The sequence below is a fragment of the Leuresthes tenuis genome, unplaced genomic scaffold (genome assembly GCF_036924035.1).
Source record: "Leuresthes tenuis unplaced genomic scaffold, fLeuTen1.0.hap1 SCAF_22, whole genome shotgun sequence".
Classification (NCBI taxonomy): Eukaryota; Metazoa; Chordata; class Actinopteri; order Atheriniformes; family Atherinopsidae; genus Leuresthes; species Leuresthes tenuis.
In genome coordinates, this window is record NW_027325376.1 from 13,371,923 (window position 1) to 13,395,054 (window position 23,132).

The 23,132-nt window shown below is 43.2% G+C and overlaps 1 protein-coding gene across 1 annotated transcript in view; it reads left to right on the top strand.

Annotated features, from left to right (window-relative positions):
* Positions 1-20,037, top strand: part of exoc6b (exocyst complex component 6B) — a 93,213-nt gene extending 73,176 nt beyond the window's left edge. The window contains exons 21-22 of the mRNA XM_072376603.1: positions 16,126-16,238; positions 17,353-20,037. Coding sequence (XP_072232704.1) covers positions 16,126-16,238; positions 17,353-17,479 — 240 coding nt within the window. The 3' untranslated portion in view covers positions 17,480-20,037. The remainder of the gene's footprint in view (positions 1-16,125; positions 16,239-17,352) is intronic.
* Positions 20,038-23,132: the final 3,095 nt, after the last annotated feature.

A 23,132-nucleotide genomic window follows, 5' to 3' on the forward strand; every position in this document is an offset into this window, starting at 1 on the left:
ACGTTTATATCACACTTTTATACGTTTATATCACATGTTAGTCTGACCAAAATCACATGAAACTAAACTCAATAGCGCACAAACAGAAAGATAATGCAGTTAGGGATCAAATTACTCCTGCATGTGCAGTATATGCTGAAGTAGATTCAGGCGGACCTGGGCACAGTGTGCATGCTCCAACTTTTTGCTTGTTTTTGTAAAGACAGTAAAGTGAAAGTGCATATTAATAAGCTGAATTCCCAAGAAAGCTGCTCTCATTCACATACTTTTCAGTCTCTCTGGCCAGATGGCTAAACATGTCAGAAAGTGTGTGAAAAGTGAAGTATTAAGAGAAGGACTGGACAGAGGTGAGAATGAGGACAGGGGGAGATAGAGGAGGTCAGAGAAATGGAGGGAGACAGAAAAATCTGCTACCATCACATTCCTAAGGATTGTGGTCACGCTGGGACAGCTGCAGTGTGTGGGTGTGTTCCTGTGTGACAGGTCAGGTTCAGGAAAGGGACTGCTGACATGACCAGGGGTTACTGTACGAGTGTGTGGTAAGATTGAATGGCAGCCAGTGCATACACTCCACCACATCAACAGCAGGTTCACCTCTGACCTTTCAACTCCTCACCAGACTCAGACACATGGGGAAAGAGGAGAGGATGAACACGTGAGGAGATAAGATAAATTGAGGAACAGAAAGGCGGCGATGGCGAAAGTGCAAAATGTGAGAAGAGAGACGGAAATGAGGCAGAAAGTTTTGTCAAAGAGTGGAGAAGGAGCGGATGAATGAATCCAAAGGAAGATGACAGGAGAAGATGGAAACGAGAAAGAGCAAAAGCTCTCTGGCCAGATTCTGAACTCGCAGAGAGGGAGAAAACGAGTGTTGAATGTGTGAAAATGTTGACAGAGCAGAGCAAAAAGCGAGGGATCACGCATGAAAGAGTGCAGTCAGGTGAAAGTGATACGGCGAGTCAAGCGGACGTACAGGGTGGTCTGCCTCTCCCTCTGTCTCCCTACCTCGCTCCCCCTCTGTCTCCTCGGGAGGCTGACACTTCTCTTCATCCGTTTGACCGGTCACAGAAGGGGGGATGAATGGAGGAGTGGAGAGGGGTGAAAGAGCGGAATGAACGGAGAAGAAAGCGGGTGAAGGGAGGATGAGCATCAGACGGACATCTAAATGCTCGCCTGCCGATCTATTGGAAGAGCGGGAAAGGGAGGGACGCACACACAAAAACATGGCTGCAAACGGTGCCCAAAGTGGAGCAGAACATTTGCTTGTAGTGAACGTTCATGCGCGAAAACTTTGCTTTTGTTGCAAGTGCACACAAGTGATATTCTGCTGGGCATCGAGCAGTCTGAGAGATGCACAGTGTAACCATGACGTCCGAGGCCCAGCTCTCTCCAAGCACTCTTCATGCGTCCCAGCTTAGGTTTCCTGTGAGCTTTCCACTCTTCATCTAATGAAGCTAAAGCTCCGTTCGACGGCGGTCGTAAAACTGTCGTGTGAAATTGTCATAATTGAACTTTCGAACTTGTCAAACTTCCATCTGAAAGTTCCCTCGGAGCTGTATTCAAACTAATGTGTCCTGATCAACACTGCACAGATGAACAGGAAGACAAACAGTATGATAAAAAGCATTTCTGAAAGAGGTCTGTCGTTATATTGCACGATGTGAGGTGCAAAAAACTCCATTTGTGGGAAGTGGAGTAGATCTATATATCTATATATGGTCACACTGCCAAAAGTTTTCATGAAATCAGTTCCATCTCAAAAATATGCCTTTTTTTTTCTTTTCTTTTTTTAATAATCCCACACTAATAAAATCCTATTTCTCCATAAAACCAAAGTGAAGGGTTAAGTACAATCCACTACAATGCTCTTCCCTTAACCTTTTTTCCCGCTCCTCCTTATGTTCAGAGTAATGGGAGAAAAGAAAAAAACAATCTTTGTCTCAGAGTTCTTTGCTCTCATCACTCCTCTCTCATCTCCATTGCTTCATCCTCTCCTTTCTCAGTGTCTTGTTTTTCCTCTTCTTCCTTAAGTATGATCGCTGGCTGATGTCTCAATCAAACGCACTCGGCATGAGGAGAGGTTTTGCACACGGCTTAAAACGGGTGCAGTATGAGGTCAGTGGGATAAGAACCGGTGCCAGGGAGGGGTGAGAACTAACAGTCAGACCCCCGAAATACTCTTATCTGATTTTCCTGTCTGTCACGCACACACGCTAGTCCGCAAACACTTGAACGTCCACTACACCTGTCTCTCCTGCGAACTTTGCACACACTGCTCCTCCTTTTATGCAGCAAAGCTGACTGCACGCACGCAGCTGGTTCTGAGAGAAATAACCTGGTTGGCGATCCTGCTGCGTTCAAGATAACGCAGCGAGAAACAATCGCCGCTCAAGTTGTGCACGTCCATATCTTTGGATTTATGAGTACTAGCATGTGTGTGTTTCTCGGCCCCTGTCTCAACTTCCTGTCCTGTCTGTGGCCAGCCTTATCGGCGTGACAACGGGTCAGGCAGTGGTCACGGCAACAGAGCTATTCAGCAACCCGATTGGACGGGGTGGGAAGCGCTGGTGCTCTACTACTGACCGATGGTCAAGTAGCGGTCAGGAATTAGGTTGGTATTGGGGGGGGGGGTTAAGATGGTTTAAAGTTCCGAGCTTACTTAATGAGTCATTAAATCAGACACACACCCACATGCCTGCCTCTGCAAATGAAGTGTCAGTCATCCATATTTTCATATGCACACATACAGTGACCGTGTGGTGACCGGGTCAGGTCATTGTTCTGCGTTATCAGTGCTGACCTCTCCGTCAGTCTCTTCCACACGACCTGCATCTACACCCCTTCCTGTGTGTGTGTGTGTGTGTGTGTGTGCGCGACTCGGCGGTCATCTTGTGGTCAAACCAAAGAGTTGAAACCTTCAAAGCGCCCTCACCTTTCATCCGTTTCCTGTTTTGGGGTTTGTGGAGGAGGCAGAGAGGGTGAGAGAGCTGCCCCGTGATGCTGTGGAGCGCTCGACAGTTTTATTCCTCTGCATCAGCAAATTAGGTTTTTTTACAGTAGTAGAGTTAGTGCTTGGATTTCTGGTGCTTGCAAAGCTTTTGCCTGAACATCCTCTGATTCAGATTGTAACACTCTTCCATGTTTGACTGATATTCATATTTACAAATTACTGTCTTCCAATTCACGATTCCTAGAGGTCATGTTCTCTTTCACTAAGATTAAAAGCAAACTTCATTTCTGACACTGCTAACAAGAGTGTTTGTGTAGCGTTGTCTCACTTAACTTAAAACTTCATTCATGCACTCTCCTGTAGTTAACTTACACATCGGACCTTGGTTCTCATCTTGAAGGCTATAAATGGGCCGCCTGCCCGTGGCAGGACTGTTCGCCTTCTTCGCACCGGTGCAAGTGCATTCTGGGACAATCCTGTCGCAGCAAAGTATTTCTCACATGGTTTCCAATGAAAATTCGACTTTTTGCAACAATAAGTTTTCTTCACAGTATTTACTTTCCGAAGGTTTTTAACCGAGGAGGTCGGGCCTCATTTGCAGCTTGACCTATTTTTTTTCTGGGTGTTTTTAGTGATGTCAACAAAATGAAGCAATAATTCTGGATTTTGCTTTCACTCAGAGTTCAGATTTCTGCAAATAGCTATTTTTATGAATATATAATATCGAATCTATGCATTTCAGTGTTTTATAAAGATTATGGAACAAAACGTTTTGTCATCATGTTGGTAATCAGCTGAGGAGATGTTTTATCCACCTGCTGTGTCTCTTAATGACGGATAAATGACAAAACAACCATCAGTTTGTTTCAGTCTTTAGCTACGGGTTGATTCAAAAGTGCCCGAACTCAATAAGTCTGAAAAGCATTTAATTAAGTAAATGGATTCGCATAAAAATCTAAATCTAAATCCCTTTATACCCCCCCACCAAAAAAAAATTAGAAGTTTTAAGCTTTACAAAGTCTAAAAAGTGGATGAACCCAAAGTGAACTCCCAGCCCAGAATTAACCTCCGACAAGAGTTTGGAGCCAAATTGACTGTAAAAAAGTGACTGAGGTTGAATTGACCTTTTTAAAAAGTGACTGAATCTAAATGGGGCTCAGAGTGCAGCTTTTAGCTGCTGTTTTTCTAGCCCTGTTTGTTTTGGAGTATTCCGTCTTTATTTGCTTTATCAGCGCACAGAGCAGCTCCCAGCAGGCCCCTCTGTCTTCAGCCTGCACTCGTTTTATCGTCTCACTCGTTCTTCCTCCTCCGTAACATCTAGTTACCCTCCGCCTGACCTCCTTCGCTCCCCCTTTGCCTTTCTCCTGCAGTCCTGTAATATTTCCCCAATCCTTCTTTTTGAGTCTTTTCTCGTCGCTCTCGTTTACCTCCTCTCCTCCTCTCTCGCTCTCTCGTGTCCGACTCTGTCGCTCGCTCCGCCTGTGCAGTGTCTAATTGACAGCGGAGACCCCTGGTTGAACCACCAACACGCTTGTCTCGATTTTGTTTCTCTTCTCTTCAACACACTCATTCCATTTCAGCCCCTCTCACTTTTTAAGCAGGTAGCAGAGCTCGTCTGTCACTGCTGACAGGGGGCGAGGGAGGCTGAGATGAAGAGAAGAAAAAAAGTGAGGAGCAAAGCAGAGAGAGATCAGAGACGGCACCTGTGTGCAAAACAAAGTCACATTCTCATCGTCTTCCTCCCACGAAGCACCATTCAGGCCCTCAGGTGATGCTGAACAGTGTGAACCAGTTTCTAATTTGAATCCCTCTGTTTGCGAGGCTGGTTGCATGTTGTTCCTCCATATTTTATTTGTGGTGAACGACAGCAGAGAGGAATCTGTGTGTAAAGCACACTGGTCTCATGAGGCTCAAACCATCAGTTGATTCTGTCAAATTCAAGGCCTGCATAGATGCATCAGCTCCAGTGTCGTTTCTCTGGTGTGTCCTGGCTGTGTTACATTGACTTTGCCCTGAAACTGATGAGATGCGTTTCTATTTAATTCAGTTTAACCACGTCAGCACAGGATATTCATGGGATTGGTAATAGTTGAATAGGTTAAACGGTGTGTGATATAGAACTTCTGATACAGCCGTAAAAATGAGTTTGTGCTCATGTGCAGACGGTGTGATGAAGAGCTGAAATACTACCAGTTATTTTTCTATAGTACGTATTTCAGTGTTTCCAAGGCATTCCAGGGTAAATGAATGTACAAAAACAGCATCTGTATCAGCATCTGCCCTGAATTTAACAACCGGTGCGTCCTCAGTAAAAATGCTGATTTTGACTTTCAGGACAAGAAAATACAAACGATATGAAATAATACAAAATAGAAACTTGACTGTTGTATCAGAAGTGAAGCTGATTCTGGCCTTCTAGTGAAAATATCCGCTGGCTGCCACTGTGCAAAGGTTAACAAGGGCTCGAGCAGAAAACTGGAACTCATTTCAGTGCTTTCTGGGGAAAAACAACGAGTTGACTAATGGAAAAGAGCATCGAAGGTTTCAGGGCTTGGCTCGGAATGAGCCACTTTCCATTGTTTTCCACTTTAGACAGTAAGTGTCCCCTTGACATGGGCGGAGTCGACTGTTTATCAACACAAAGTGGAGGAAACTAGACACTTTTAGCTGGAACGGTGACTGACGAGATGGATAAATCCGCCATCGTATGCACAGCAAAAGCCCGTCTTTGGTGATGACGTTTACAAGCTTACAAGACGTTTACTGACCTCACACAGGTGCTCTGCAGCAGTTTGCACTGTTTATCAGTTTTTACCTTCTCACTGTGGTCCACTCAAGTCTCTGTGCAATGCTTCCGTCCGTGTTGTTCTTTTTCAAAGGCTCAGAAACCTGCTGCGTGCAATATTCAGCGTTTCGTTGTGACCACACTTTAGTTTTAATCATTTTGCATGATGTCAGTTCTTGGAAAGAAACTCAGACTCTGACTTTGTGTGTAACGCGGCGTTAGCGACACACACACGTGAACCCCAGAGATGTTCAGGAGGAATCTGAGTACAATCTGACCCAGTCTTTTAACGCAGCTGCTGTTAAAACTGGTGTTAAACAGGCTTTCTGCTGGTGCTGCGCTCCTCCGGCTGGAAATGTGAGGGGGGGGGCACAGGGGAACTGGGGTCAAGAGAAGAGCACAGGAGGCAGCGCGCGATGCAGAAAGTACACTGTGGAAATGGCTGATGAGGCGCTTTATTGTCTTCATCTGAGTGAGGGTAAAGCAGCAGAAAGGACAAACTCACCAGCACAGAGTCCTGCACTAATGGTTCATCCGTCTATTACAAAATATGAGTTCACAGACGTCCGGATTTTATGTTCTGCGTGTTGCATCAGTTCATGCTACAATATAAACTGATTTATGAGGGTTCTAAGCACTGAATGTTCACCTTCTTTGATCATCCTGTGCTTGCCATTCTCCTGACATTCCGTCTGATCCTTAACACAACGCATTTAAAACATTTGTGGACATCAGCTGTGTCTTTGTCAGTGCAACAAGCTGATTGGCTGGCTGTGTCTCTCATTTAAGCAGGTGATTGCTTTCTCTGGGCTATGAATCTTCCAGCTTTTGCTTTACAGAATTCCAAAATATCTCTGCCAAGGATATCACGATGTCTGACATTTGTAAAAAAGAAAAAAACGATGTGAAATAAAAATAGTTGATTTTAAAGAAATGTGATCTGACTCACATGCAACTTTCTGCTTTGAACTATCTCAAAATTTATTTTAAAAACTTTTCAATGAAACTTCTATGAATGACAAATTAAAATCTTGCGGTTTTCTTTAGATTTCACTTTTGCTTTTTTTAGATGGAGCTAAAGACTGAAATAAATCTGAGCTGAGTTCATTAATACTCTCCGTGACAGGACTGCCAGTCGTTTTCAAAGAAGATGAAGGCGGAGTTTTTTGGTTTTTTTTGTCTGGAAACACTAGAATACACAGCGGTCATCTGTCAAATAACCCCGGGCAGGAAACGTATTAAACTGTTCACGTCTGCTCTGGTTTATTATGCGTTTAATTGAAAACCCAGAAATGGGTCACAAATCAAAAAATATACATACGATATTTACGATAAACACTTAAAGTCATTTATCTACTTGAATTTAAGTTCCACGTAGAAGTTTAGCTCAAAGCCAGCCTCCAAAGTGCAGATGATAGAGTTGTAGTCGTGTTGTTTTTTTAGCCGACCTCTGCCCTCTGTGTAGGGGAGCAGAAGATTAACCCCCCCCCTTTGGGTCGACTGTGTGTCATGTGCATATCTGCTGGTAGCTGCACGCACGCGACAAGCATTCAGCCCACAGTGGATTAATAAAGTTCAGCTTGTGCATCCAAAGGGGCACCAGAGTGGAGGTTGAGCTGTGTTGTGGTCACTGGCAGCGGCGTGCTGCAGCGGTGGAAATGAGGCAGCAGGCAGATGTACAAAGATAGAGGCCTTTGGTTTTAATTTACTTCTTGGCCCTCCAGTAAGAATGTAAAATTAGTTCCCTGTTGCGAAGCGATAAACATCCAAGCGAGCCTCATTCCATTCGTAGCTCGAGATGGAGTGATAGCGTTAAAGCTGCAGGGTACAGTTGTGTGTGAGCAGTCATGGAGGGTCTTTCATACGCTCGCCATGCGACGTCCAAACAAATGTTGCTACAATGCAGCAAAGGAAGCTCAAAGTTTCAGATGTTTGCTGGAGCTGAAGAGGAATCCCAGAGAGCCTTCCAGTAGCTGCCCGAGTGTCGACCGATAACCCCTCAATGGGACCGTTGACCTCCTGACTTCGGGGTTAAGTGTAAAGTGTTTTCCTGCAGCTCGTCAGTCAGATTCTGTTGCAGATGAGATTTAACATGCTGCTTCTAACAGAGGGGGGGGGTGTTTGGGTTTGGAAAGTATTAGCAATGAAAGGATGCTGTTGTTCTGGCGTCAGATTGGCTGCTTTTATCTTCTTTTACGTCACGTGAGGATAAATAATGCTTTGAGCTTTTGGATTGTTTGTCAGACAAAAGAAAAAAAAGCGTTGGTGGCATCCTTTAGGGCTCTTGAGCAGTGTTCCTTTCCTTTATTTGATATTTTATAGACTATGTGACAAGTGCATTCAGTATATATGTAGCAGATTTATTGAGGCTGTTTGCAGTCTGTAATAGACTCAAAAGTAAAGCGTTGGATATGACCAATAATTTGAAACGTAGCCGAGTGAACCATGGAGATTAGTAAAAGGATATAGATTGTTTCGTCTGTAGGAAAGGATGAGCTGATGGATAGCTCATGATCACCAGGATGAAAGTAAAAGCCACTTTCTCTCCTTTTAGTGAGTTAAATTCTTGCTTAAAGGACAGAGGGAGGAGGGAAAGTTGGGGGAGACGACTGACAGGTTTCAAGGTGCTCCAGCCATACCTCCACAATCGGTTAAGATGTCTCCTCTTCTTTTTCTTCTCGTCAGCATGGTGTGATGGTGACCTATGAACTCTGAGGTGAACTGAAGATTTAGCGCTGGAGTTGAGGAAAGTTCGTAGAGACGGTCGATGACAGACGGGTGTTAAAGCTTTTCATGGCGACGCTTCGAGCCACTTTCGCTGCTTTCGGTGACCTTTGACCTTTTAGTGATGTGGACCAAATGGCCATGTGTCTGGGCCTGTGTTTGCCAAACAGAGAGCAAAACTTCAGACCCAGTAAATAGAAAATCTTTTACTTTAAGCCCTCCTCACAAACAATAGTAGAGGAGTGTTTGCTTAGTTAAATGTATCCGTAATCGCTGTGTGGCATCTGCTTCTAAATGTTCCTGAATGCATGTCTCACACTCCTGCTGAGCTGCTGTTCGACTAAACATTTGTAGGAGAGGCCCGACAAAGGCTCTGAAGAGTGGGGCTCTCTGTAAAGGACAGCATGCTGTACCTCTATGGGCTTCCTCTCTGGTAAGATTGCTTTAGAGACGTCACAGTCAGCCAGCACCTGGTAGACAAGTAAAAATCAGGCCACCTTCCCATCTGTGCACTTTGATGCATCCACATTCTTTCTTATTTGTTTATTCACTCTGTTCACTCTTTTTATTATGGACACATGCCTCACCATCCATCTGCCTGTGTATAAAGCGAAGCCTGGAAGAATTTTATAATTCCAGCATATATCGCTTTTCTGTTGGCGTGTACCGGAGCTTTTTTCAATGAAACTGAACTGTTGCCTCCTAATTATTCAGGCTTTTTGTATTTCAGCAGCACGTTATTAAGAATAAACAGAATTTGTGGTGGGTTGAGAAATGGATGAATGATTATTCGTCAGCGGGGAAAGCTGCACAGTAGACGTGGACCATCGAGATGGACGGGTGCCAAACTGGCTGCTGTTCTTGATAAGAGTCCACTTTCCCCTGCTTTTAGCAACCTCTGACCTGTTGACTGTCAAATTCAGACAGAGATTGACAGCTGTTAGAGAGGTAAATGCTGGGAGAGATAGAAGAGTGGAGGTATGTGGGAGAAGAGTTGGAGAATGTTACTCACTATTTAGGATGCTTAGTTTTTATCAATTTTCTCATCCCGTTAAAAGATGAATGATCTGGGGTTCACTGCACTTGGTCACAGATTTCTTTCTTTCCTTCCTGGCAGAAACATTACATAATCAAAACCAAGATGCGTGTGTGTGTGTGCAGAGTGTAAACATGATGAATTCTGGGTGACCCTGACGTTTGGCCATTAAGAATGGGAACATGGCAATTCCCTGACGGTCCCAAACAAATAAATCCTGCCTCCAGCCGGAATAACCATTAACAACTCCGCTAAAGGCTGAGAGGAGGAGGAAAGCAAGAGGTATGGATGGATAGAGGAATGAAGGAAATGTGAATAAGAAGAAAAGTAGACTGAGAGAATGAAGGGAGGGGAAAATGGAAGACGGAAGGTTAAAAGTCGAGTGAAAAGTGGAAAAGTTGCCAGTGAAAAAGAAAGCCGGAGAGAGGAAAAGGATAAAAGGAAGTGGGTGACACAGGGAAGAGAAGAGTGGAGGGATGAGAAGAGTTAGATGGGAGGCTGAAAGGAAAGGGGGATGACGAGATAGAAAGGAAGAACAGAGGGCATGGGAAGAGTGAAAGGATGAGGAAAAAGATGCCGAGAGAGAGAGTGAATGATAGATTAAGGATGGGGCGTGAAGAAAAGAAGAAATGGGAGAAAACAAGAAATGTGAGGGTAACACATCACTTTGTTTTTCTGCTTGTCCCTCTGGAAGAATAAGAGGAAGCAATAATCTGTGTGTGTGTGGGGAGACGGGAGCGATAGCGCGGGGGAGGTCATGGCGAGGTGAGAGAGGGGGAGCGAGACGGAGAGAAAAGTTCAGCGAGAGGTGAAGAAAGAGACCTGCCGTTTTTTTTCTGTGTGTGTGTGGGGTGAATCGAGGGTCAGGTGTGTGTGTGTGTGTGCGTGTGTGTTTGCCAGGAAGACCTGCTGGCTTGCGTGTGGCTCATTTTTTTTGGAAAGCCCACGCTCTCTCTTTTCTTTTTTTCCTCCTCTTTTCCATTTTCATCAGTTCTATCTGCCTCTCCTCCTTCTCTCTGATGTTCTCCTTCTGGTCGGACCTCTGTTTTTGTCCTCCACCTTCCTGTTTTTTTTTTCTTGCAAAGTACTTTCTAAATTTGTGAAGAAACAAAGTTAAAGTTCACTTCTGATCTAATCTTAGCAACTAAACCCAATAATCACTGGCCTATTCATTTCTCCTCTTTCTCCTCTTTCACTTCACTCGGTCTGGTTCTGCTGGAGGTTTCTTCCTGTTAAATGGGAGTTTTTTCTCTCCACTGTCACCTCTTGCACGCTCAGGACGGGGAGATCGACTCGAAGAGGAGTTTTGGAGAAGGTTTCCTTCGCTGAGCAACTTTTTTTTTTTTTTTTAATTGGCTCTGTATGAATTGGACTTATTTGGATTTAATTAATTTTATTTGACTGGATAATGTATTGTTGAGATGACATTTGCGGCGCTTTATAAACTAAACTGAATAGAAATGGATTCAGTTTATTTCATAGCACAAAATGTGCCATCTCCAGGCCATTCAATCGGAGAAGAAACCGCTTCAATTTAATCCAATCATAATCCAGGTCAATTTAAATAATCAAATTCATAATAGCTGTATTATTATGCTACTTCCTAAAATCTAGTCTTTCTAAAGAAACCAACAGATTACAGTCAGTGGGGTCACATGAGTGTCATCAGATCAGATTAATGGCTATATTAGAATAAGATTGAGTTATTCATTTCATGTAGCCACCTTAATCTGACAAAAAAAAAAGGGGATCGGGTTACTCGCGATCGGATTAAGACCCTGAGATAACTCAATCCAAATGTACACTGAACATGCGTGTCGACGGCAGTGGATGGGATTGAGCGTTGAGTGAAAAAGTAGAGTGCAGGTTTAGGAATGTTCCATTGCAGCCTGGGTCTATAGCAGTGTAACTAGAGGGATAATCTGTGGTCCTCTGAGCCATCTCTGTTATTTCTGTCTTCACAGTAGCACTGGAAACTGAGGTAATGCCATCTAACTAAAGTGTTTGTTCTTAATGTTCTGACAAAACGTCTTGCGTTATTAAATCTTCTGATTTTTGCCATAATTTCCATGAATGCGTCTGTAAGTTTGGTCTTACACTTTGTAACTTCTCTGTCCTAGTGCTGAAATGAATAATGCAGTGACAGTCCTTCTAAGCTGGTTTCTCTTTATGGCTCCTTTCTCTCTCCTTTCTCTGTTATATTACATGATGAAAACATGTAAACACATGGGAGTTTCTTCCCCATGTTCTCTGTCGTGTTTGTTTCTCACCTTTGTGCCCCCTGACCCCCGTCTCTTGGCTATAGCGCCTCACTTGCCAACTTTTCCAAAATTCCAACTAGGTTAGATATTCATGTGCACATCTGTCCAGAGGTTTCAGACTTAGCGACTGATGAACACAGATTGAAAACATAATTACATATAAATGAGTTCCCTCTCAGTGGAGCGAGTGAGGCGTTCAGGTGTCTTTGCCATAGGTTGTCACTCACACACACTAAATGTACCCACAAAAAAACCCCCACTGAGGAGCAGAGTGGGAGCCTGAGTGAATGAGTTATAAGTTGCATTGAAGCAAGACAGGCGACAGTAATAACAAGCTGGGAATGGAACGTTGGTTTGGACATAAGGTGGTGTGATGCTCCACATATTATTAAGTATATGTTCAGAAAACTGCCATCAATAGAAATTCTAGGTATTTGTTCACTGAGGCATGAGCTGAAACATTCAGCTTTGAGTATGCCAACAGGAAGGAGATTAAACATTAAACTTCGCCCAAACACTGAGAGAAAATGTATCTTTTTAAACAAACATCAGACAAAATGTCAATCACAGCCACGCAGCACAAATTAAAGCATTTCTTTTAATAGTTACCTCCAGTAAACTTCTACAGCCTGAATCTCCTATTGTATTTCTTATTTAGTCTTTTCTTCCACCCATCTCTGTCATCTTTTCTTTTGTGGGGTATTTGTTTTGTGGTATCTGATTTGAAATCATTTTTTAGAAAGTTGGAAAGTGGAAAAAAAGAGACGAGCTGATTGTGAGTCCATAGCAAAGACAGCAATCGCTCTCAGATAACGTGAAAATGTTGTGGGGCTGAGTTGCTTCCATCACTGCAGCTCTTCACCAGTCAGGATTTTATGGTAAAATGGTCAAACAGAAGCCACACTTTACCTAAAGGCACCTGAACTACTGAGAAAAGCAGCCACAGACTTATTAGATGTTTTCAGGAGCCCTCATCCATCCTTTTTTTTATTTTTTTAAATAGATCGCACTTATCCAGGACCTTGTTGAAGTGATAACAGTTTAAGCAAAGATCCCGAGACCTTTCTTTCATCCGCCACCTCCTCCAGTTCTTCCGAGGATAGACAGTCGTTCCCAAGTCTGCCGAAAGATTTAACCTCTGGGTCTGCCTCAAGGCCTCCGTGACCTGAGACATGTCCAAAGCACGCCCCCCTGGGAGGTGTCCAGAGGGCATCCTGACCAGAACTGACCAAACAAACTCAACAGGAGCAGCGACTCTACACTGAACCCCCCCCTCCCCCAGATGACCAAACTCCTCACCCTATTCCTAAGGGTGAGCCCAGTCACCTGCTGGGGAAAGCTCTGCTGTTTGCCTTTGCCCAGTAAGACCACGCCCACTTCAACTACATAGTGGGAAGGTCCAGCCCTCACCAGGATATTGGCTCCAGAACCTCTGCTGTCCATCGAAGTGAGAAACAAGTAAAATACTAAATGTACATGGGATTGTTCAGTCTTTTGGTTTGACAGGTTTAGCAAAAAAAAAAAAAAGAAAAAACAAATGTTGCTTTGAGGAGATTTGTGTAGAAAGATGAGCAAAAAAAGATAAGCAGATGTTGACATTTAAACAGTTGGAGCAGCTTGAAGCGTGTGTGTAAAACTGTTTGTAGACTGTGTTTACACACACGTTTCTGTATGAAAATAACCGATTCTTTTTCTCCCCTTCACATAACCTTGTACGTACCTGTTTCTGTGCGCAGCATGCTTGCTCGTACTTGTTTATACGGAGCGGATTATCAGGTCAAACCTCGGCCACACAAGGGTGAACTTGAGGACAAAGAGGATAGGTTAACATGGCAGGGGAAGGACCAGAGGGAGGAAGGGAAGGAGAAGAAGAAAACATCGAAGGGAGATAGTGGGAGTTGGATGAAGGAGGGAGGAAGTACAAAGGAACCATTAGTCTTCCCTGTGAAGCCCGATAGAGCTAAATGGAGACGATATTTCGGGCACTTCCTGTTTTCAGTAATGTCTTAGTATGTTTAAGATGCAGCTTCTTTGCAGGCTTCGTTGCACCTAAATAATTTGAAGGGCCTTTATTTATTCAAGTTTTAGGTTCGTCATGTTTGGATCTCGAAAACGCTGCTTTTTTTGGTCTGGTGTTGGGTCACTTTTCGTTACCTGGGTTTCCAACTTTGCAAATAACTTCTGCACAGGCAAAGATTGCCATAACATGACCCTCCAGCTGTTTGTGGTCTGAGCGGACAAACGGTTCATTCATGTGAACAACCACCTACTTCCAAGAGCTGATATAATAACTCAGCTATTCAAGGAGATGAAAGTCATTTAACCACCCAGTTCATCCAGTAAGTGTTGTTGATTTCCTCCTTAAGGCTTGTTACTACGACCTCAACTGTATTTTCTCAAATAGAGGAAGAGGCCTTTGTCGTTCATAACTCGGACAGGAAAACCCCTAAAACTAACCTTTCCCATTGCTGCATCAAAGTTTTCATTCATCCGAAAAGAAATGCATTTCCTTCTGTTGAGCATTAGGGAGGGGAACCTGTTTACCAGACAGAGCTACGGATCAAACGCACGTTTTTGTAAATCAGGCATCAGTCTATGGCAAACACAGGATGCTTTAAAGAGTTTCTGATGGTAAAGCAAAGTTCAAGGTGAGCGGCTGCTTGTTGGTTAAAGGATTTTATTATTTTTTTTTTATCTTGCAGGTTCTTTCTCTTTACATGAGCCCCTTCATGTTCTCCTTTCTGTTTCCTTTTTTGCCTGATGAGGCACCTCCATCACCAAACACTCGTCCAACCCGTTCTTTCATTCTTATCTATCTTCCTCTGCCCTGCCTTTACCCCTCCTTCCCTCTGCTGTGTGCTCTGTTCCTCTCCATCGGTGTCTGTTTCCATCTTTGCTCTCTCATTTTCTCCATCTTCCCCACATGTGGTTTTGCTCTCCATCCTTCTCTGCTCCTCCTCCTCTTCTCTCATCCCTCGTTCACATATGGTTTCTTTCTCGGGATCTGTGTGTTTGGTGTTACCTAGAGTTCACTGGGGCTCCCTGCTCACATGTGTGTTTCACAGACAGAGATGGAGAGACGATGTGTGTGTGTGTGTGTGTGTGTGTCTGCAGGCTCCCGGCTTTGCCTGCTGGGGCCTGTTTCTGTATGTGTGTTAGGTAGAGTTCAGCAGGGCAGCAGCAGGTTATGCAACAGTTTGAAATGTAGGTCATTTAGAAGAAGATGACGCCTCATCTCCGTGCCTTTTCTCTTTCTTCTTCTTCTTATCTTTGTATTGATTTTCTTGAACATAATAAATGCCACAGGCTTCTTGGGAGATCAGGCAGTTGATAATCCTTGGAGTGTTAGGAACATAAAGGTCAGGATTGGGTCACACGAGTGTTTGTGTGTGTGTGTAAATCCAATGCTAATTCTGTTTGTATAGTCTTTCCTAAGTTCTTAGGGAGATTATGAGTACTTTTATTTATGCATTGTTCATTTAGCACCAACAATGCACAATACATTTAAGTCATGGCTGTCGGGTCACTCAGAGAGCACATCTTCCACAGATTCATCAGGTCCTTCCTTTGCCCATGCTCCAACTTCCAGGTTTGAAATGGTTACAGAGGGAGGGATGGCTGTGCAGCTAACTGTACGAAATCCCCTGACACTTTGAAAGAAATATGACAACCTGAGAGGGAAAAACACCACCTGTAATATCAGTATCGATTGATGTTACAGAACAAGATAAGTCCATAGTTCTGAACTCCCATCACCTAAAAAACTTTCCTAACTGGTGGCCACTTATTGTTTGAAACCATCTACAGTCAAGCAGAGGGATAATACATATTTCTAATAACTACACATTTCTTGCTTCATTGTATTTATGGTAAACTACATAAAATAACTGTATGAAATAACTCAAATAATAACTGAAAATGCGGACTATGTTATTATTAATTTCTTTAAAGACCAACCTGTACTTTAGAGTTTGTCTTTATATTCCAGCATCAGGACTATATGTGCATCTATAGAAGGACTCTGTTTCCTGACAGCTTCATGAAAACTAACATCTGCACGTAAGATCAGAAAAGCAGTTGATATTCTAATGAATTAGGTTGAATTATATAGTAAAGCAGTGAAATATGCCATGTTTGAATAAGACCAACCTTTGGCTCTAAATTTTACTAACCCTAGCCACAAAAATTCTAGATGAATTGATAACCCCCCCCCTCCTTGTTTTCTTTGCTTGGACGTTGCTGGGAATTATTTGTAACCGGTTACTAAACATGTTTCTTTTTCAGCTGCCTGAGCCTGTCTCTCACAGCTCAGCACATTTTGGTGAGTCACCCTTTCTAAATTTTTTTTATTTTATTTTTTTTTGTCCAGTTGCTGGATCTGTTCACGCAGTGGGATTGGTCCACCTACCTTGCTGACTACGGCAAACCCACCTGCAAATACCTGAGAGTCAACCCACACACTGCGCTGGCCCTTCTGGAGAAGTGAGTAAGCATTCATGCATCCCTCACCCGCTTCCTCCCACCTTATCCAATTTTTCTGTTTATTCGCTGAACACTTGATGGTTCCAGCTTCTCAGATATGAAGGTTTGATGTTTTTCTGATTCATATCCTTATCGATTGCTAAAGATTTGGACTGTCTTTCAAAACAACTATTGTCAAGCATCCTAATCTTGGACAGAAAGTAATCAAATGAGGTGGAGATTACTTCTCAGGCCCAGCCCAACCCAACCCATCAGAGCACTGCTTGGCATTTAAGAATTTCACCCATCATCTCTGTCATCTTTCTGTCTCCTGTCCTTATTCTCTGTCATGTTTTGACAGGTTATTTAAGCCGTGAGTATGGTCTGTGTGTGGTGTGAGAGTAGTGAAGGATTCAGGCACGTATAAAGACTACTTGGACCACTACTAAACAGTTGTTTTTTTTTTAAGTGGGTGTGTGAAATCTCACCGGAGGGATTTTCATGACGCAGCGCACGCACACTAATCTGGAGAACTAACAGAAAATAAACTCTTTTTGTGATGATACTGATGTTATCGTACAACAGCACCCACATCTGTCTGTATCTGTGCACCATCTGGGATGTGGAAATAATGCCGATAAGCACCTCCTCACACCCCCAACCTGCATGAAAACAAAAACTTTGTGAAGTTCTCCCACAGACAGGTGCTCAAACACAGCTCCGTCATCCCTCATCGCTCGGTACAGCACCCAAACGGGGTCGAGACTTTTCCATCGCAGTGGGCTCTCTGGACCCAGGAGGAAGCGCCCCACAGGGACTCGTCCGGTCCACTGAACCTCCTGGAGGTTCAGGACAGTTTCAGTGGACAGAATGCAAACGCACACATGCTGAAACAGACGCTGTTCTGCACGGGTGTCTTTTTCCTTTAACAGCCGACTGTAGATGAGATGTGAGCATGCTGCTAGTGTGTGTGTGTGTGTGTGTGTGTGTGTTGATGCATTTGACAAGCTCCTCAGCACATACTGGTTTATTAGCAGCATTCAAGTGCTGCAACATTATTTGTCTTCATCCTGTTAATCCCGTTTTTTCTTTCGCTTCTGCCTCTCCTCCCTCTTTGTTTATTTTCTGTCTCCAGGATGAAGGAGACGAGCAGAAAGAACAACGTCTTCGCCCAGTTCAGGAAGATGGACCGAGACAGACAGAAACTCATCGACACCGTGATCAAGCAGTTACGCAACCTCATCGCACAGCACCACACCTAGTGAGCCGCGTGATTGGCCTGAAAGTCTGAAGTCATTATTCAGTCGGCCGACTTGTCCATCCAGCGCGATCCACCAGAAGCTGATCTATGCACCTTAACTTCGAGGAACTTCCAACAAACACAACTAGTTAAAATCTAAAAGAAGCTCATTGGATAAAAAGCTTCCGCTTTGCCACTTGACTAATCAAGTCTGTTTGCTACTTCTGGGCTGCGATCAAGCATCCAAAAAGAAATCCCTGAAACTGTCTGTTGTTGACAAATCTGTCGACCATCAACTCCTACAGAAGCTGATAAAGAACCTTTCTGAGCGGATGTCGCCTCCTTCCTACCAGCTATTTAAGGGGATCTTCTGACACAGTTTACTTCTCTGTGCCCGGCTGTTTTAGGAGGTTACTGAGCCCTTTTCTAGATAAGAAAGAATATATCTGTGAGCCTCTTCAATAAGAGGAGCAAGGAGAGTGTAGGAATGAAAGTATACAATATTCCCAACCTTTTTTCTTAAAGGCAACTCCAATGTAGGAAGTTTCTGACTGTGGAAAGCTAGAAAGTAGAATTAATAACGTAAATATTTAATGAGCTAGTTTCAGCTAAAAGTAACACGATAAGCAGTTTAACCTCAACATTGTAGATAAAACGACACGCGCTGTGCTCTCAAGCCACATCCTCCTGTTCATCTTCGGTCTATGAGTAGAAAGGACTGTTTTAGCTGGATGTTGTCAGCTTTCAAATGTGTTTGTCTGCATGGAGGCAACGCAGGCTCACTGTGTTGTAACGTGTCTTCAGGATATTGTGCGTGAAGCTCTAAGTTTTAGCAAAGAACTCACATTTTTGGGACTGTACCGGCCGCTTTAACAGCCCGTCCTGATGGGACTTTGGTCTTCCGTGTTGCTTTCTGACGTCACTGTGGCACAACAACAGAATGTATTTCATGCGCATACGTGAGATTAGTCTTCTATATTTGGTGGTTGTGAATTAGCCAGAGAAGCACTGAAATAAAGCAGATATTTGTGACACACAAACAGAATGTTACTGCAGTATCTTCAAACAAAGGCAGGATGTTGAGACAACATAGCAAATTCTTTTCCTTCCGAAAGAGATGGTTCGTCTTTGAAGTGGGGTTCTTAGAAAAGTCATCTTGGAGCGCGCTCCCAGTATGAGAACCTTTGTTTCCCTTCAATCCAGGTGTTCCACTCCTGTTGTGTAACACGCTTCTAAGCCACCAGTATCCTACACAAAACTTTGGTAGGCAAACCCAAAGGTGCTGTTTGGAATATTAAACATTTTAGTTCTGACCTGAAAAGTTCTTCCTTACAGCAAGAAAAATATTTCCAAACTTGCCCCTCCCCCAACCAAACCAGTAAAACCATTCCATCAAACTGGGAGCATGCCCTCTTGCGTGAATAATACACAGACTTGGTGGAAATGCGTCATACAACCCCACGATAGCCTGCAAATACTTGAATAGGCGATGCTGCTCGGGTCTGGCAACTTTACTTCTTCAACTTAACACCTAGAAGCACAGTGTTTGAGATGTAAGGGGGGAGGCTATCCAAACATGGCAACCCTTTCCCACCCATTCAGTAAAACTTGATTTGAATGGAAAGGGTGTTGCCTGAGCATTTTCTACCCACCATGTATAAAGAGCTGGGTCTTAAAGAGGGGGATAATGCTCCAACCTGGCAACGGTGATGAAATGTATAGTCCTTTGTTTGCCTGCTTGATTGGAAAGAGACTAATTTGTGTAGAAACCATTGTTCTGATGCCAAGTACACACAGTCCTGCATCTCCCATAATGCAATGCCAAGCTGTGTGTATGTGTGTGTGCGCAGTGTGGCTACTTTTACACACACATTTAATTAATTGAAGCACAACACTTACTTAGTTTCGCACTAGATTATTTCTCAAACTAATAGGGGTCTTTTCTTCCTTTATGTTGCTTTTTTTTCTCCTTAAATTTGGGTGCAATAACAGCATTGGAAAGTGCATCAAGGTGTCGGGGTGTAACTCATGGTGCTTCAAAGGGATTCTAACCTGCAGTGTGTCTGAAGGGAATTTAAGTCTTCCTCTCTGGTCCACATCTCTAGATTGTGTTGAACAGTGTAGTTTTCTTACCTATCCTTAGCTGTGTATCTTTCTTTTTTACATGTGAGAAAGGGAACGGGGCCATTGTTACTGAATGTGCCTTTGCTGTACTTTATTATTTCTGCCAATGAAGCGGTGACATTGTGGTGTTTGGACTCTGGACACAGATGATTGAATGTTTACACTAAAGTAGACTGACGCTTTCAGAAACTGTCTATCCTCGGTTAGTGGGACGCATTTCTTGTAGCAGGATGAGTGCGTCGCTCTTTCGTGGTCGAGCATCTACGTTTGTGTCCAGAGTCCTCGCTCTGCAGATGTGGCAGCCACTTTATATTGTTGTTTTTTTTCGTTTAGTTTTTTTTTGTAAAGCAGAAATTGTTGAAACAAAAGCACTGTACATGCTGTTGTATTAAACCACTAATGAAAGAAACAGAATACTAATAAAGTTGTGAGAAAATGCGGAATAAATGGGGAAAACTGTTGAATATTTGTTTGACATCTTTTTTTTCTTTTAGTTTAAGCTAATGACCCTTTTTTCACATCCAGTTCTCATAGCATTTTAAGAAGTTCCTTGTCAGGAGTGTGAGCACCCCTATAAAAGCGAGATTTGCTGGACTGAAGCATTTAGGTGTGAGCTAACAACGTCAAAGAGGAGAGGAGAGACCTCAGCTATGATTTTAGAGAAGCAACTGTTGCTGCCCATCCATCTGGGAAGGGTTATAAGGCCATTTCCAAACCAATTAGAGTCCATCATTCTACAGAGAGAAAGCTTATTACCAAGGGGAAAACATTCAAGACAGTCGTCAAGCTTCCCAGGAATGGACGTCCCAGCAAGTTCATCCCGAGGTCGGACTGTGCGACGCTCAGGGAAACTGCAACAAGCTGAACAAGTATGGCTCGTTTGGAAGGGTTGCGGGAGAAAAAGAACGTGGCAGCAGGGCTCACGCTTTAAAGTTGAATCTGAAAAAAAAAAAACAACTTCAAAACTTCTGAAATGATATAATTTGGATAGATGAGGCCAGAGTGGAGACGAATGTTTGGAGAAAGGCAAACGTACGAAGCTGTCATGCACAATAGTGGAGGGTTGATGATATGGGCTCGGAATCCGAATACCTCGAGTCCACCGTGAACCCTTCAGTATATGAAAGTTACAATTACTTCAAGTTATTGCTGCTAAATTATGTTGTTTCTGGGGATGTGGTTACCTAATTTTAGGACCTCTTAAAGCAGATTGGACACGTAGTTTCTTTTAACCACTGGAAATAACAAGATAGTCACCGAATTCACCAGAAAGAGGAAATTACAGTAATGTCACAGTGCTGACTCCCCTCCCTGTGACCTGAGACGTTAGCAGGGATTTAATCTGTGTTTGTGTGTGTTGGCGCTGCAGGTGGGAAGTGTGTGTGCGCTCCTGTTCACTGGAAGGTGGCGAAGCGAATCCAAAGCAACACAAACTCTGCATGCTCCAGTTTTCCTCATCTCATTCGGTCTGTGTGTTCTCACTCGTCGACAGTGAAGCGCTAAAAGCTCCCTCTCTTCTCCCTTTTTTCTCTTGGTTCACCTCCTCTGAACTTCCGTTGTCATTTCCAGTTCTAAACATTTTCCTCAAACATTCACACGCCGGTGACGCCAGATTTCAGGAAAGCCTCCTTCCCTCTATCTGCTCTTTGTCATCTTAGCCCTCTATAACCAAGGGAAAAAAAATCTAATGGAAGCTGCAGATTTAGAAAGGAGTCAGTCAGCTGTCACTTATATGAAGCTGACTCTACAAATATTAGTTCCTGGTTTTGGTTCCTCTTTGCAACTTTGTTTGGGTCAGTGTCAGGTTCTAAAGTTTTGACATTTTAATGCGGATAATAGAACAAAAAGTGTGTATTTGAGTGAATGTTGAATCTTAAACCTACAAAAAAATATATATTTTTCATTTTTTGGACCGTGAAACCTTCCATAAATCCACTTATATGACACTCCAGGAGCTGAAGGAATACGATAACCACCAGTTAACCTGCATGAGTGCTCTTTCCAGCATCACCCTGAAAGCTGCAGAATACAATAGTTCCACAGCAGTCTAATCTCAATCAAATACACTTGGAAATCTTGTTACTAACCAACACCGAGGCACCAATGAATACCATCTAAAACCTTGCACCTTTTGACCAAAACATGCCAAACAACTCGCAGGAGACGGTGACCAAAACAACCCACATAACAGGTGATAACTCAGCACTGTCACATGCAGCTGAGTAAAGCTAACGCTCAGCTCGAACTGTCTGTTTAACACAGCCTCCATCATTGTGCCAATAAACAGGCGCAGGAGGGGAGTAGAGTCAATTGGTCAGTTGGAGGAAAAAAGGGAAAACAGTCACACTGCCATATGTCTGAGTTTGTTTCCTTAAAGTCTTTAATGACGCTTTTCCACATTGTACTCAACCTTTTCTACGCTGCGTGTCATAAACTGCAACAAATACTGAGTCTGAAAGATGAAGAGAAGGAAACGGAAGATGTGGAGAAAGTTGAGAGCGTGTTTGGCAGCAGGACCAGGTTTTCCTTACACTTCCTCCCCGTTATCAGGGTTATTTTCAAGATAAAAGAACTTAAAGCATATTTGTCTGATTATTTCAAAGCCTCCCTTTCTGCAGCAAGGTCTTTGAGCCTCACAAGGTGCGTTACAGTATAACAGAGCTGCAGCATGTGTGTGCGCATATTATCTCGTTATTACTCCACTGACGGCTGTCTCAGATTCATGTGGTCTGGCAAGTATGAGAAGAAGCAGATACGTCTCTCAAACAGAGACACACGAGTATCCAGTCTGAAATAAAAATCTCCTCCGCTGCGCTCCTTGTCTTTTTAAGAGGCGCCAAACACATTAAGAGCTTTCAGAAAGCGGCAGGATGTAGATAAGATTATGACTCCGTGCATAAAGCCTTTCAAAACTGCCACTAGGACAGAAAATATATGTTACATGTGTTCATTCCTGTCAGCTGCTTGTGTTCCCCCCCCCCTTTCTTTTTGGGTTACCTTGAAAACTAATGAAAGTTCATGGTTGCGCTCCTGAACCTTCTAAATAAGTGTGTGTGTGTGTGTTTTCTTTTTTCCTTCTGTAGCCAACGAAAACAGTGAAGATTAGGGAAGAGTTTTGGTTTTGATTAAACCGCACATTAATGCAAATATGCTCAAAGGATCTCCACGTGGTTTTGTCTGACAGGAGTTATCAATTTACACTGAACAAAAACAGTTAGTCCACCCCTGGAGAATTAGTTTCATTAAGACTTGACACTGAATTAAACGCTATATTCGAGTTTATCATTGATACGAAAAAACATGCAGTCTTAAGCTCTGAATATCAGAGGACAGAAAGAGACATTTTGTAATAGAACTATCAATGCCTCACACTTTTCTACGAGCCCACCTTATTTTTAGAAAGAAAAAAAACAAAGTAAAGTCACTGATTGTAACGAAACGTCTTAATATCTACGAGAGATTGTTAATGTTGCGTAGAATTGTCAAGTTGTAAAAGTTTGGAAATCGAGACTCCATCCACATTCTACACCCGCAAGAGGCGGAGCCATAAA